The 17,455-nt window shown below is 37.1% G+C and overlaps 1 protein-coding gene across 1 annotated transcript in view; it reads left to right on the forward strand.

The window, feature by feature from the left end:
- LOC121727404 overlaps positions 1-14,782 on the forward strand; it is a 130,056-nt gene extending 115,274 nt beyond the window's left edge. Inside the window, exons 7-9 of the mRNA XM_042115244.1 lie at positions 1,007-1,096; positions 5,684-5,768; positions 14,490-14,782. Coding sequence (XP_041971178.1) covers positions 1,007-1,096; positions 5,684-5,768; positions 14,490-14,571 — 257 coding nt within the window. The 3' untranslated portion in view covers positions 14,572-14,782. The remainder of the gene's footprint in view (positions 1-1,006; positions 1,097-5,683; positions 5,769-14,489) is intronic.
- The last annotated feature ends 2,673 nt before the right edge of the window (positions 14,783-17,455 follow it).

Here is a 17,455-nt window from a genome sequence, read left to right on the forward strand (position 1 = left end):
CGATCCCAAACCTACATTTATTACAATTCTATTTAAACGAAGTCCAGAATAAGAATTAAAGCGTACTTAAATATTTAACAAACACATTTCTCCCCTTATATTCCCTACTAGATGACGCCCGCAACTCCGTTGCGCCAAAGTTCGTTTATCGCGCATGAACCGTACATTTTTTCGGGATAAAAAAATCCTATGTCCTTTCTCGGGACTCAAAGTACTTCCATGCCAAATTTCAGAAAAATCGGTTCATCGGTTCGCGCGTGAAGAGGTAACAGACACACTTTCGCATTTATAATATTAGTATGGATTATACTTCCCTTAACTGTTTTCTATTTAGGTACTTAAAACTTTTTCGTACCTAAAACAGTTAATATAATGGGGGAAATATAATAAAAGTTTGTCGGCTGTAGCCTGAGAGGCTGTAAGGTATAATCATACCAATTTGAAGGGTCAAATCTCCGAGGAGGACCGTAAAAGATGATTACAATATTGATTTCCCATTTGACATAGCTAGTGCTCTGTTTACAAAACAATCGGAAAATACTTAGCTGGTAAATGAAATCGTTGCTTGTTGAATGTTTTCTGTATTCTATGTAAAATTATACACAAACGACTTAAAGTTTGTTTGTTTCGAATCCTTTTGGACATTATTTACTCGTACAGAATTCGGACAGTCTGAATGGTCAACAGGTTGAATTTTCATAACCTAAACGACGCACGAAATTAAAAATTTGTAATGTCAAAGCAATTATTTTACATTTTTAATCTGTTTTTGAGTTTCAAGAAGGTTTTGAAACGTATTATACAATTTGAAAACAGCTGATATAGTATCTAATAAACAGAAAGATCATTGGCGTAAATAGCTAATATTTTATAGCTCACTGCCCAAGGTACATTGGCAGTAAAACAATTTTAATCGGCAGAAACCAACTAATTGTAACACACTCTATACAATCTGCAGTAACCGACTATCTCTAAAAAATCACCAATAACCAACTTTTCTTTGCAGAAGAGGCGACTGCTGTAGTCGCCGACAACTCGTCATCGGTCGGCTCGGACACAGGCAAGCTGCCGCACAACGACGGAAACATGATAGTCGGTGAGTATGGGTCAAATTGACCGGTATAGGTCAAGTCTGTCTTCATTTCAAGTTCCTACCGGTCAAATTGACCCATGCGAAACTTGAAATAAAAACAGACTTGATCGATTGTCGATCCTGGCTTACAGGAGTCGTAATGGTGGGAACGTGTGTTGTCAATTTTCATATTTTATAAAAAGAGCAAGATTGGAAGAAATCAGACCTTAATTATAGTGGGATAGCAGGGGACGTAGAATTTCATACAGCCATAGAAATAGTTTCGTACGGAAGTGAAAAAAAAACAGGAAGCGACGAGTCAACGTATAAAATTTCTAGTCTATTATATAGTAGTAAATTAGCTATACTTAATAGCCCGACCGCTATTAAGTATAGCTAATAAAAAAGTATGGAATCTTGAAATAAACCATGTCTTGATAATACGCGGTAACATTTTGCTAGTTAACATATCACCATCATTCAAATTCAAGCACCATATAGTAAATAAAAGATATTATATTTCCAATAGAAACTGGACAAAATATAGTGTCTCCATTCCAAGCTTTCTCGGACGATTGAAATTTTATTGTTATAAAATGCATCGAAAACAGAAATATGAATCCCATAAAAGTTTGGCGACAAAGGTACGACATAATCGAGTTTATCGAATCGTATCGAAATGCTTTGCTGGAAATATTTCTAAAATATACTGGGTTCTATATTATATTACCAGTTATGTCGATAATCTCATAACTCGTTCCTCAAATTGATGAACCAAAAAAATGTAATATTGACCCTCAAATACGCGTGGGGTTTTTGGCGGCGACACTTCGACGAAGCACAAAACACACTTCGACGAGGCACAAAACACACTTCGACGAGGCACGAAACACACTTAGACGAGGGACGAAACACACTTCGACGAGGCACGAAACACACTACGACATACTTATAGTGTATACGCAGTGAGTCGTTCCACAGATAATAAATTTATTTCATAGAAAGCACAGACTAAAATATGCACAGACTATAATTACAATAATTTTGTTACCATATTAACACATGCGAGGCACGATTCACGAAACGCTGATGAAGCTCCGTCGAAGTGCAAGTTTTCAAAGCAATGTAAATTCTCTCTCGCGCCTTCATTTCCCTTTGTTTTAAGTAAACATCGCCTTGCATTTAATGGCCTGTTAAATTGCTGGGTATATTGGTACACCTTGACGGTAACGTTTTCATTATAGGTTTTGTTGGAACGATGAAGATTTGCTTTCGAACTTCGCTGTAAATGTTTAAAGTTTAAACTTAAATTGCATTTTCGAGGACGTATTATATTTAGTTTTAAATGATGCATTTTCGTCATGAAAGTATGTAATCTAAATAACTTGCAAATTGTCTTGGCATATTTAAATATCCTTCTCTTAATAATAAAAAGATCTTCACTGTTTTAAATACAGTTTACTTATACAGCGTTTTATTATTAGCAATGTTGATCTTTTTATATGAAAGAAGGTCTAATAGTCAGGGTTCCCTAGAACATTTTTTTTATTACTATCAAGCTATTTTTTTTTTTTTGAGTAGCTTCATTTTGATAAGACGAACAACATTTTTATCTGCGAAAAATCTCGAAAGTGGTAACTAGCAGAGATAGAAAGGATTTCATACTTTGATTCGATATCCCCAAATAGTCCCAAAATATAGATTGTTCTATTTGTAGGACAATATTACTCTTAAATTATATAACTATTAACCTTAAATTATATAACTACTAGCTGTTGCCCGCGACTTCGTCTGCGTGGACTTCAGTTTATAGCGCGCGATGTCAACAAAATTGGTGTCAAAAGCTTTTATAAAAAAACCCCGGTACCCCTTAAATCAATACAGCTGTGCAGTGTGCAAACAATAAGTACTTCATTTTTGTATGTTAAACTTTATATATTATGCCAAATTTTAAAGCTTATTTAGCCCCCCAATTACACAACTTTACCCATAAACTATTTATCATTGATAGGTTTAGCCCCAATTTCACCAACGTCTGTTAGTGTTAACAGCTTGTTAAAATATCCTGTCTTCTCTTTCATTCATATGAAAAACAAAACAGCTAACGTGATACTAATTCGAGCATTAACTTTAACAGTCGTTGGTGAAATTTGATCTTAAGGTTACGTCACTGCCTGCACAGATAAAGTACTGAGTTATTTAATACCGTAGAATAGATATAACAATCGAAAAAAATCCAGACTTAAATGTAGGATGATACCACCTCTTATAGAAAGACTTTTGAGCAAGCGTCAGCGCGATGTAGAAGACGCACGGCGCCATCTATTATGAATTTTTTGAACAAATTTACGACCCTTACAACCCTTTTTTCCAGTAAAAAAGTAGCCTATGTCCTTTCTCAGGCTTTAGACTATCAGTATACAAAATTTCATTACAATCGGTTCGGTAGTTTTGGCGTTTGGCGTGAAAGCGAGACTGACAGACAGACAGACAGACAGAGATACTTTCGCATTCATAATATTAGTACAGATTATGTGCACACTGCACAGCTGTTTTTGGGTATTTTGATTAATTAAGGGCCGCGCTACACCGGAATGGCAGCGGCGAGGCGAGCACTTTCAGCGCTGCCATTCCGGTGTAGCGCGGCCCTAAGAGGGGTACCACTTACCAGGGTTTTAAAAAGTTTTTAAATTTGACACAAATTTTGTTGACACCGCGCGCTATAAACTAAAGTTCACGCGGACGAAGTCACGGGCAACAGCTAGTTATGAATAAAAACAATAATATATAATAAAGTAGGTACCGTATGATTAGTTCTGTTATAATAATGAAGTAAAAAATAAAGCGCCATCTGTTTTCATACATTAGAATTAAAATGTTGATTGCATTGATATATTTTCTGGATGGAATATAGGCCAACACAACACACTCGAACTCCTTAGAAATGCAGTAGGAGTTCTATAAGATAAGATAGATTGATTATTATTATAGCAAGTGATAATATTATTAAACATAATATTCTAACGTATTAAAAACTATAAACAAAAACATAATAACTAATAAGTATGATTAGTTTTATGTTCCAACGAAGTAAAAAAAGCGCCATCTGTTGAATCGTATTAGAACTAAAATGTTCATTGCATCGCGTCGATATATTTCTGGATTTTTTATAATATTATACATAAAATATATTTAAGATTTTTGAAATAATATTTTAATACACATCTAAGACCCAGGAACATTGAAAACTTTTTGTTCCGCCTGCGGGACTCGAACCCAGGACCCCCGGGATGAGCGCTGGCCACGCGCAATGCGAATTCATTTCCATCGATATTTTCATGGAAATAAGATATTTTCCCACATCAAAATGTAGCCTATGTCCTTTCTCAGACTCTAGAATAACTGTGTACAAAATTTCATTGCAATCGGTTCAGTAGTTTTGGCGTGAAAGCGAGACAGACAGACAGACAGACAGACAGACAGACAGAGATACTTTCGCATTTATAATATTAGTTTTTGGCGTGAAAGTGAGACAGACAGACAGACAGAGATACTTTCGCATTTATAATATTAGTATGGATTAGTATAGAAGTATAGATACATAAAATATATTTAAGTAAAAAATAAAACGCCATCTGTTGAATCGTATTAGAACTAAAATAAAATAAAACGCCATCTGTTGAATCGTATTAGAACTAAATTGCATCGATATATTTCTGGATTTTTTATAATATTATACATAAAATAATTATATTTAAGATTTTTGAAATATTATTTTAATACACATCCAAGACCCAGGAACATTGAAAACTTGTTCCGCCTGCGGGACTCGAACCCAGGACCCCCGGGATGAGCGCTGGCCTGCGCAATGCGAATAAATTTTCATCGATATTTTCATGGAAATAAGATATTTTCCCACATCAAAATGTAGCCTATGTCCTTTCTCAGACTCTAGAATAACTGTGTACAAAATTTCATTGCAATCGGTTCAGTAGTTTTGGCGTGAAAGCGAGACAGACAGACAGACAGACAGACAGACAGACAGACAGAGATACTTTCGCATTTATAATATTAGTATAGATTAACAACTTAACTGAAGAACCAAGTTTTAACCAAGTCAACCAAGTTTTGTTGATTACAGAACCCTAAAATTTGAATATTTCAAAAGTCAACCTTTTATAAAGTCAATATTTTTATTACGTATCGAGACGCCTACTCGATTGCAGACTATTCCGATTTGTTTTTCCTCTTGTATACCCTTATAAAAACCAGATAGGGTGTTAGGGACCTATATCAGACATAGAGCGGTCACGCGGTCAAGCGTTCAAGCGGTCAGTTTTGCGTTCTTTATGTTGTATCACGTGTCAGAATTGCTTCTGTGTGAGTGTGACTGACCGCTCGAACGTAGAATGCGAACGCAAAACGTGTGACCGCTCTCTATCTGAGAAGTCCCATAAGGATAATTTTATTTGTAAAGTACCTACAGTATCTGTTCCTACTTATTTTTCTCTGATATTCCCTTACAAGAGCCACATAAGGATCATTTTATTTGCTATATTACTCTTATCTTGGGCCGTTATTTGGTAATTTCACACATGAATTCTTCCGCAGATATCGTGATCCCGTCCCTGCTCATAGCCGCGCTGTTCATAGGGAACGCTTTCATCGTCCTCGTCATATACAAATATAGGAAACGGTAAGCTTTGATGTTATAGTACTTTGATGTTATAGGGCAAATAGCTTTTTATACTCCAAGATCTACACTGTAGACGTTATAGTTATAAGCTGCACAATGCTGTAAATGACTTTCGAACAGAGAAACAGCTACTTAGAAACCTGTCAAATGTATTTATCTACTACAAGCATTCCTGTTTCTCTGTATGAAATCTTATATTTTCGGGCTCTGCACATGTAGGTGTCATCGAAAAACATGTAGATTTGGTCAAAAACTCGGCTCCATACAAATTAAGTAATAATGATTAAATGTTTCTGAGTGCGGGCGTTTAACACAATAAGTCAAAGTAGCACACCGTACCGACTACCGCACTACATTGTGATATTCAATTAACTGAGTTCAGTGGCCGAAGCCGGCGCAGGGTTAAGTAGCAGATTACTCCCACTTATTTGATTCATGGGGCTCTTTATACATATACCGATACGATTGTGTCAGACCTAATGTCTGTAAATGGTTGGTAATTCTAATACATATATTATTCTGTAGACTCGGATGGGTTGTGATAACCATAATGACGTCATCAACCGGGTCTACATAATATAATATTTTGAATGTGTAGTATGTGGTTTACTGATAAAGTCCTATTAAATGGTTAGAAACTAGAATCTACGTAGAATATTGAAGGAAAGAATGGAAACATTATTATTTTTATGGTATGCAAAATTAGTGGTAAGGTAGCAAAACAATTAATTAAATACTCTAAGGCTTTATGTAAAGTTTTGGTCATACATTTATTGTTCTGGAGATAGAAGACAAGTTAAGCTATATTCTTATGTCTGAACTCTATGTAAAGTTGTTAGTACAATAAACCTTACTTTGTTGTATGCTGCTCAAGCTTAAGGGCCACGCTATACCGAAATGGCAGCGGCGAGGCGGGCACTTTCAGTGTCATATGGTTTTAAACTTTATCTTTATTATTGTATTACATAATATCGCTTGAGAAGTTTACGGCCGCCCGTGGCCGCTCATGGCCGCTCGTGGCCGCTGGCGGACGCAATTTCTCAAGCGATACTCTGTATTACAATAACGAAGATAAAGTTTGCCGCCTTGCCGCTGCCATTCCGGTGTGGCGTGGCCCTAATAGTAAGGTAGGAGAGAGTTCTCTAGGTTCTATGTGATTGCAAACAATAAACGTACATAGAGTTGCAATACAATAAACATAGTTACAATGCTCTATAGTACAAAACAACAAATCGTTGTTACTGTAGGGACAGTCGAAGGCATTTCCAGCTCAACACTTATTAACAAAAAATAAGGCCGAAAAGTGATAAGATTTGACCGTACAAGTACGAGGTGAGTGAAAGTACGAGGAAAACGAGGTATGTCATTATGTGTGGATAAAGAAGAATTAGAAGTAAATGAGGCAATCACTGATGGGTACAACCATGCTGCTAATGATCCTCTGCATCTATTTTCTGTGGAAATAACGTAGAATGTTCAGCGCTCATATTCAATAGTCAATACTCATTACTCATTATCAAGAAATTGATACATAGGCAGTTGGTTGATTTCAACTGTCGTATATTATAATATACCGACGCACTTAGAAAGCTTTGATAGCGCGATTCAGGCATGTGGCGCTAATTGTGGGTACCACCACAAGTTAAAAAAAATGTCTACGTACTACTAATAACTAGTCAACTTTTTCCGATTTTTCCCCTTTTCGCTTTTTCCTTCCTTCCTTCGCGCTTTGTCGAAAAAGTCATAAACAGTTCTTCCTTCGTATCATGTAGTTCACCGGAAAAGCAGCTTTGTGTTCGAAAGTGTTCGTGTCGTAACTCATAAAAGCTTTATCTATTGTGTGTAGCGACTTAGCGAGCCTAATGTAACCCTCGCAGGCGTATGACTCAGCGATAACACTCCATTAGTGTTGACTCTCACCCGGGATCCTATTCTCAGTTTGGGTGAGACAGGAAACCTGGGGTCCTATTCTCATCCCTTAAACGTCGCTCCCATCGCAGGTTGTCACAGTCGCGTCTAAGCTGATCACACCTTCTGAGTAGAGTGGCAAGAGAGTTCACAGTTCCGTCGACCGACCACATCCACACAAAACATACCGAAAGTTGGCCAAGAGCATTGGTTTGCCAACTCGGTAGGTTTGATTAAGGCATATGATAGTGTTAGTGCGCGCGAATGAAACAGTCTACGCTTGAAAAGACATTCGAGTTAAGAGAATATGCCCAAAGTTCTCACACCGAACATAGCTAGGTTTTACCGGATTCACCTATTATTTGGAGACGCCTTTACATTAGTTAAGTGTCTCTTTAGCTTTCTCAGCTATAATTGTATTTTGTGTCACTTGGGACTGCACTTATTCAAAGTTCATGACACCAAGAATACCTTCCTTGGGTCATGCCATAGCCCATATGACAGCTATGTCACATGGCACGACTCTAACAAAAGACCCTACGCTACATAGCTGCATCTAGTATCAAATGAAACACTGACAAAGCCTCATTCCTCGAATCTCGCTCGCGCCGAGTTTTCAGAGTCCAAATTCAGAAATTGAAAAGCCTTTAATTAAATCAGCGTCTCCTAAACTTTGATTACTCTAATACTTATTTATGTATCATACAGGTATCTTACTCGAAAAGTTTTAATAAGTCCTATTTAGTATCCTGCACGAAGTTAGGTACTAATTGTCAGGGTACAGGAAACTGTACAGCCGAGTTGGGAAGTGACTTAGAGAGTTGGACTTGTTGAATTAGTTTATTGTGGTATTTGCAGGCGAGTTGCTTATCTCTATGGATCTAGGGGCTTGTAAGTTATACCTGAAGACTAAAGGATTTCAGCTTGGGTCATTATGTATAACCAATAACCATGATTGATAACCGTGGTGCAGTGGCTTAGAGCGTTGCTCTGCTGATTGGCTGACAAGTAAGGTGATGCATATATCGGATGGGCATGTAAGAAGTCGTGCCTACGCTTGATCTCCCGCCAGTCCAAAGAGAGATCCATGTCCATCTATCTAGTGTCATGAGAGGCGTTATAGTATAACCATGATTTTTTACTATTATTCGTTTCCCTCGAAGTAAACTCGTGTCCTGCAATATTCGTTATCAAAAGTTTTGTCTGCTATGCAAATAGATAAATTATTTTCGTATACAATTCAAATACCATACGTACCCATGAATCCTATAACATATGTGGGAACAGCTGGATTTTCAATTCATTTGGCTTGGCTTGGCTTGGCTTGGCTTCAATAATCCAATATGCTCGTTATTTCTGCATTTGAGCTGGAAGCATCTGCCGGGGCCGTTACAAGGTACGTGACGATGCTTCTTTAAATTTTTATGGCCCAATATATTACGTGATTGGCGAACAGATATATTCGTCGTTCATTTTTAAATAGGGATTGAACGAGCAAAGGGATCGCTTGTTGGAAAGAGATAAGAAGTCGCAATCCGCAAGTGGGTTGCCGGACTTTTAGGAATACGCTCTCGCGCAGTTGTCTAGTTCACGTAGTATGTGCTAAATGGTTACAGATTTGAATTGCTGCAGAAATTAAAAAGTGATAGGAACGAATGTCACGTCGACTTGACAGTAGCGAAAAATAGTAGATTCGTATTTATGCGGGCTCCACACTAGCGGCGCGAAAGCCCGCGAAGGCCGCTAACCGCGGGTGTGAAGGGTGTCGCAGCTTCGCGTTCGCGCTTCGCGGCTTTCCCCGTCCGTTCATAGAATATATATTAGTTTGTCGGTGTGGGTTTTTTGGCCCGCGACAAAGGGCTCGCGAAGCGAGAACGCGCACATCATCCACACTCGCTTTTTTCGCAGTAGCACACAATGTCAGAGCAGCAGCAAAAGTGACTTCAACGTCCATCTCAAATGCGCGAACATAAATGCGAAGATTGCGAGTGTAGAGGGCCGTATTTGTCCTCGTCGTGTTCACGGCGCGTAGCACCTGTGAATCGCGGCCGTAATTCGCGCGAGTGTAGAGAGGGCTTTAGAATAATAGTGGTTCCTCATTAGGAATAATATTCGGTTTAGGACGTTTGTTGTCTCGTATTATTTATTGTTTATAAGTTCGCAAAGTCTATAAAAACCCATTTGTAGGGTTTTAGTAGCTGATTATTGTTGTTTGTAGATACATTGTATATTCATTATTCATCTTCAATCATTGATTTCAATTTAATTATCACTGTTCATTAATTAACAAAATTTTAATTAGATAAAGCTCATAAAACGAGCTAATTACTATCAATAAGTTTAATGTATAGCTGATAATGTCCAGATTGTGTATACAATATTATTGTGTACATGACTTCTGTAATGACTGTTAATTTCTGGTGTACAAATATCAATTTCAATGTGTGCAACATTTAAATCTACCCTCATTATCGTGGAAATTAATTTTTGTAAATAAATATTATAGGTAACATTATGTTAAGTATATCAGACATATTTAATGCAATAACATCTCGAACGACTTGGTATCTTTTATTTAAGCCAACCATACTAATATGTATTATAAATGCGAAAGTGTGCCTGTCTGTCCCTCTTCACGCCCAAACCGCTGAACCGATTTTGCTGAAATTTAGTATGGAGGTACTTTGAGTCCCGGGACAGGACACAGAATACTTTTTATCCCGGAGAAATGTACGGTTCCCGCGCGATTAACAAATTTTGGCGCAACGGAGCGGGCGTTATCTAGTTGTCTAAAATGTTAAGTACTCACATACGGTTTTGCTCGATCGTTTTACTCCAAATCGAGTAATAATTACTGTGTGGATCGCAAAACTGACAGCCCGAAGGCTCGCATCGAGCCGCTCGAAGGATTGATGGAACTGGATCGAGCCGGATTGATGGAATGAAATATATTGATTTAGAATAAAACTATCGAGCAATGCTGAATGTGTGGACGAAAGCCCGAGCCGCGGGTTCGCTCGACGTTATTGCTCGATCGAGTAAAACCGTATGTGAGTACTTAGCATAACTGCATTACATAGCCAGTAGTGGGGTTGATCAAGATTCAAGACTCTACTTTTGAATATGCTTCAAAACAGAAACTTTAATTTTAAAAACAAAAATATATTACTTTTTGCAAATGTGGCGAAAAAAACAAATTTTATTTACTAAAATACATTACAAATATTAAACATATTTTATATCAAAAGGGATATCAGGGGATGATTGATCTAAAATATAAGGAATACCTCAGGTATTTTGTATGAAAGGTATTTTTCCGTTCATTAGCGTCCTTATTAAATTCTCCTCGTCGTTTGATGGAGCTAATACCATTTCAATGATATTTGGGAGTCTCATCGATCGATTTGTAGATTCGATATTACCCGTATGCATGGGCGTACCCAGGTTCTGGGCCAGGGGGGGGGGGGGGCAAATTACCCAGGTTCTGGGCCGGGGGGGGGGGGGCAAATCAGATTTTTTTATAACCTAAGTGTTTATAAATAATAATAAAAAAATTTTTTGTTGTAAAAATATTGTATTGCAAACAAACGACAAAATTCGTTTTATTATTTTTAATTTTTATAGATGAAAGTACTAGATAATATACTTAGTAGGGACGTCAACATCCCTTGGTTACGTCAACATTCTTTATTGTTTTTTTTACTTAAATTGTTCCTTCGACCTCTGGTGACCACTGTTATGGATGTATGGTATTTCGATGCTTAGATTTTTGCATGTTTACTACGTCTGCGGTCTGACCTAATTTAAAAGGTTTTTTCTCGAGCTCGCTGAAGTAACAAGTTTCTACCGTGAATAACCCTGTTTATTAGCTATCGACTAGTCTTTATCATCATCAACTTTTCCTTAAGATGCCATTAGCCTGAGCTAAGTACAGTATCAGTAGTAAACTAGAAGAGTTTGCATCCGTTTCCCCTTAGCTTCAGTTCAGTTTAATTGGTCCAAATTCGAGGAGTGAACAAGGCGGGAAGTGAACCTGCGAACCGTAGTTTAATTGCTTGTACTATTATCTATTCTGTGGTTTAATGTAATGTTTGCGGTTTCCTTGTCAATGTACTAGGTACATACTATTTCGTAGTCTTTATTCTGTAGTACTACTACATATTTTGTTATGGATCGTTTTGAACTTTTCTTTGCTTTCTATGAAACCTGCCTCTCGCAGTTTTGATCCATCGCAACCATAAAGTTAATATACCTAGCGGAATAGAGAAACAAAGGCCAGAGCAAAAGAGATGTCACTATCAGTAACACTGCGTGGTAAAAAGAGACGTGTGATACATGACAGCAGCAGTCTTTTTTTTGACGTCCAGTCGGCACGTGCCGCACGTTGACAATTTAATCTCATAGAAATCATGTTCAATAATGCTTGTGTCTTCTATACGACATACGTACACATATTTTTACACACAGATGAAACCAATTTCGATTGCGTTTGACAGCTCGAGATTGTTGCTCTATTCCGCTAGGTATATTAACTTTATGATCGCAAATCGCATTGCAAATGAAAGTCGCGAACTTCTTCATTTCAAAGCATTTTATGCCGCTACGCAGATGACGTTATGTTATACAAGATTCCAATGATAGTGTAGATAGTACACACTCAGAGACTTTAAATTCTTACTTAACTTTACTTTTAGAACAATAACGTATATGGAGTTTGACTCAAAATCTTCATTAAATTAAAGCGAAGTAATCAATTAATCTCTCTGTTTAACCTTGCTTGCTAGTATACAATAAACAAAAGCGGTATTTGTAAATTATATTTGCAGCACTAAATACATGGAATATTAAACTACCATTAGTAATTTACAGTAAATCACGGCGGGTGGACTGTAAAGAAGTTTATTTATTCAGACCTAATGGCGGACATTCGTCATGGCTGTTATAATTAGCCAAGCTATAATCTACTATTCCGCCATTTTGCTTTCACGCATTGTATGCTATGTCGAGTTGACCATTTAGGTAGAGTATTTTTATATAAATATTAAATAAGTAACAATATTTTCTTCAATATTTTTTTAAAATTTAGTTTAAAATTATTGAAAAAACCATTGCTAAAATAAGTCGGGATTATGTGGTCATATTGTTTAGGTTTAGGTTGAATAAATTGCTACTTCATTACTCTCATTTCAGTTGAAAAATGAAAAGGTTTTTTGTATTATTACGTTGTATAATGTCATAAAGCTTTGAATAGTTAGTGATATAGTGTTTTGTCTTATTCAATCCAATTAAAAATGTCACTTGTGTGACAGGAACAAAACACTGTATAACTATTCAAAGCTTATACAACGTTTATTAGTAAGGGGGTTTATGTATAAACAAATGCTTATAAATGAAACACCGTGTTATTTTAAACGCGATACAAAATGGAAAAACTGAGCATTTCATTATACAGAGGATATTAAATGGAGTTTATAAACTGGTTTTCCCCAGGAAACCGTTATAAATAGTTTCTTTACTATACGATTCTATTTACACTAGTAGTAAATAAAAATGTTGCAGCAAATCAGTGACAATATAATAATAGTATTTCTTTAAGGCACCGTACACAACAGAGAATCTTAATTGGAAATTAAATTAGATCGGAATTATAAACAGAATTTGATATTAAATTTATTCAAAAGAAGTCTTTGATGGTATTAATGAAAAATAATTTAAGTATTTATTTATTTTTAGCCATGCCGACTGTATGGGCGCCGCAGACTCGATCGCACAAAAAGTCTGTCGTCTGCGATCTCCCAAAATGTAATTGGCTTTAATTATTTTAAATTAAATTATTATAATTGGCTTGGACTTTAATTATTGTACTCTTACTGTAATTTTTGCAAGCTACAAGTTTTCCGAATAAAATAAAAATAAAAAGACACCAGCACCACCAGTACATACATGTATTAAACATTACAGTTAAAATATAACAAAGCAAATAAATAGTACAATCCCGATACATGCACTTTTATAGGTACAAGTTAATCGTATATTATAGAGGCATAATAATTACTTACTTAACTAAAAATCAATTTAACATAAGACTAAAATAGTATTAATAAAACATAAGACACTATAGAACGAATTCATGCAGTAGCCGTGGTTGCACGTAAAATGATTTTTTGATGTATGATGTAGGAAAGCATCCTCATGGCTTCTATTTTATCCTTCGGTAAAAAAATTTTATTAATAAGACCTTTAACACCTCCATCGTAGGTATCGCAAACACAATAGATTTTTAATTGTTATGCGGCAGCCGGCTGTATGTCGCTTGGGGATTGATGGTAGTCAATCCCAAAGCGACATTAGGAGGGAGGGAGAGGAGTGGTTTTGAGCGTTGAAAGTCACAGCAGTCAGTACACATCGACTCTGAAAGGAATCGTTACCGTTTCGCCTCGAAACTTTTAATTAGCTTCTTGCAAGTTGTAACACGGTTGTTGGGAGTAACGTAAATCGTAATCGCCTCGCCTTGAAATACTGTTAGGCCTCAGCCTCAAATCAGCGGGCAGTGGGGAGGTGGTGACAGCGGCGTGGGATAGGTGCGTTTGAATGTATATATTTAATTATTTATATAATGGAACTGACCCCGAAGGCAGCGGCTGCGGCATACTAGACGGGTACCCGCGCCGCGCCGTCCACCGTTCCCGCCCCGCTGCCCGCAAAATTCGAGGCTGGGGACTTACGAATCTTACGAACCCTTTCCGAGTGGATATATTATGTGCTGTGACCAGGGTTTTTTTATTCATAAATTATTTTTTCTTTTTTTCCCAGGAAACCCGACGATCTGGAGGACGAGTTCAACACGATCCCGCTCAGCGCCAACGGCGTCCACAGTGCCGGCAACGCCGTCTAACTGTCCATCCACTTGGGTGTACTCACTACTATCTTATACATACGATATGTCGTTAGAGTTAAGGGGGTATTGTAAATGGTGATGTCAAAACTATAATTTTTTTTTTTTTTATAGTTTTGACATCATTTGCCCGCTTTGATGTAGACCGCACACACGTCCTTACAAACGCTGTCCCCTGTTTCCTTCCTGGATAATGCCGGTAGAGTTATGATTTTTTTCCTAAATATCTATGGCCACTATTAGCATGTCCCTATGTTTTCTTTTTTTTCATAATTTAATTATTAAAAAAGATAAGAACGTCCAAAAACCCAAAAAAATGGCCAGATATTCCTCTGTGCTCAAACACCCAGAAAACAAAACTGGCTAGAATATACAAAAAATATAAAACATAGGAACACAGCTCAAGCCTTGCTTTAATTCTTAAATCTTAATGAAAAAATTACTTAAATCGGTTAAGTTTTGGAGAAGGAATCAGCGGACAACAAATCGAAGATTTTCTGTTCTTTTATTAGAACTTTTGTCGTGTTGTCTCTATCGCGCTCTGCGGTGGGAGACTTGAGATTGGTGAGACAGCAATACATTTTCAAATACCTATTTTCAATTTCTCTCGCCCCTGGTGTATCCTCTTAAAGGGGTGACAGACGTGCGAGTAAGTACGCGGACTTATGGCTCGACGATTTTAATCGCCTGTGTGTCAGCAAAGAGCCGCGAGCCGTGAGCCGCGGGCCGCGAGCCACGAGCCTGGGGGCATAGTTATCCAGTGTGAGCGATTCTCGTGTGTCACCGACGCGAGCCGAGTAAGTTCGCGAACTTAAAACCCGGGTACTTTAAGTTCGTACGTCTATCAGGCACTTAAGATCCATCGGCAAAAATGTGCGCGGTCTTAACACCATTTTTTGTGTATAAGTCTTGTGTTATTTGGGATTCGTTTTAATAATATATCACCTATCGTTTATATAGTAGAACGAGACGGAGGGACATTATCCTCAAAGAAAAAGATAGTTTTGAGTACACTCCCATATAAACCAAAGCGAGGGGACTAGGTTAAGTATTTTTTATTTCTAATCAAAGGCCGACTCTTAGATACGTCTGCGGCGCTAATTAACTTTAGTCATTAATTATTCAGCTTCAGCCTACAAAGCCTTAATTGATCCTGTATTAATAGTTAATTTTACGCTCTAAAATGTTCTTTGATGATACCAATCGATACTGAGACATGTTAAATTCAGCTTTGTTGAGGAAAAATTCATGAGAATTAACGGGAAAAATATTGTTTAGCCTCGTGTTATTTTTAATAAATAATAAAATGTAAATAATCAATGCCTTTTGCTCAGTTTCTGAGGTTTTTTCAGTTTTATATATAGATTTATAGAGTAAGGGTGAAGCCAAACGGGCGTTATTTGTGAGTTCGGCTGGCAGAAATTCTACTGCATTCAGTTTCATACAAAAGTCCCGTTTGATTCACACGAGCGTAATTTTGTGAGTCATGATTTGCATGAAAATATATATTCGACTGAACTTCTGCGACTCAGAAGTCACAACTCACAAATTGCTCTCGTTTGGCTGCACCCTAAGAATCCGCGAGGGCCAGACCTTCCTTCGTTTCGTAAAGCTGAAAGTTTACCTGTTTGTGACCTTTACAGAGGTAAGAACGACCAGCAACTATGAAGTTTCAGTCGCGGTTACTTTAGGAGGTATCCAGTTCTGAAGGTCTACCTGACCTTCGAGAAAGAGCTCAATTTCATAGCTCGTAGCATCAATACTCTTCGCGGTAAGTGGAGGAATCTCGTCTTCCAGTGCCGGACATATTTTTTGACAGTTGCTTCTCCACCTTTAAACTTTCTTAAAGTATTAGACTTTGAGGGTGTCTAGCGGTGGGAAGCAACTGTTTACTCTTTTTCGAAGGTCAGGTAAAACTTCAGAACTGGATAATGCTGTTATTTGAGTAATTAAATAAGGAGTATGGATGTTTATTACCGATGTTTTAAAGCTTGGTTAGTGCCGCAGACCCGCGTAGGTCCTCTAGATGTTAAGTACTGACTGATAGGTACGATGCTCTATGCTGCTATTTTGTCGCACTTTTGTCTTCTGGGGCCTGTCATTTAAGTTCAAGCTTAGACAGAGAGCATGTTCAACTGTTATAGAACAATACTGATTTTTGAGTGTCATATAATATCTAACAACTAGTTTCTGAATAAAATTCGTGTATTTTAGTGTACGGTAGAGCTAAACGTTAGAAACTATGTTTTTCTCTATTTAACGGCCTAGGACCAATGATGATATTATTATTGTTTACGAAAAAGAAGCCGAATTTCTTTTAGTTATATTGTGACAGGTCTCACAAAATTGTACAGTCGGGAATAAAGTGTTTGGCAGTCGAATTTGAACTTGAAAGTTGGCACACGATTAATTAGCGCATACCGATTTGCTGAGCATTCCTTTTCCTCGACTTTACTGTCTTGCAGTGAAATTTTTGTGACGATACATTACGAATTACGATTAACGAATTATCGTCTAAGTCATAATTTTAATTAATTATTTATTTAATATTTATTTCAATAATCATTTATGTTATACGCGTAATGTAAATAACTGTACTTCCAATGACATTGTAGTATAGCGGGAATTGATATTGTAAAACCGTTGTAAGATATTTTCGAGTGACTAATGTATATTTTGATTTTTGTGTAGAAGAAAATGTATCGTCACATCGTTAATCGTTATAGCTTCATAGATGTAATATCAGGTTTCACTTGTTAATGTTTTTCGGCGAAAATGTATAGAAAATGTATTAAAAGCACCATCTTTATACGTTGTTTTACTTTTACCCTTTGTTACCCACTACCACTACCTACCACCGTTCACACGTAACCACTGCTTGACG

This window comes from Aricia agestis, chromosome 1 (genome assembly GCF_905147365.1).
Source record: "Aricia agestis chromosome 1, ilAriAges1.1, whole genome shotgun sequence".
In the NCBI taxonomy this organism is placed as follows: Eukaryota; Metazoa; Arthropoda; class Insecta; order Lepidoptera; family Lycaenidae; genus Aricia; species Aricia agestis.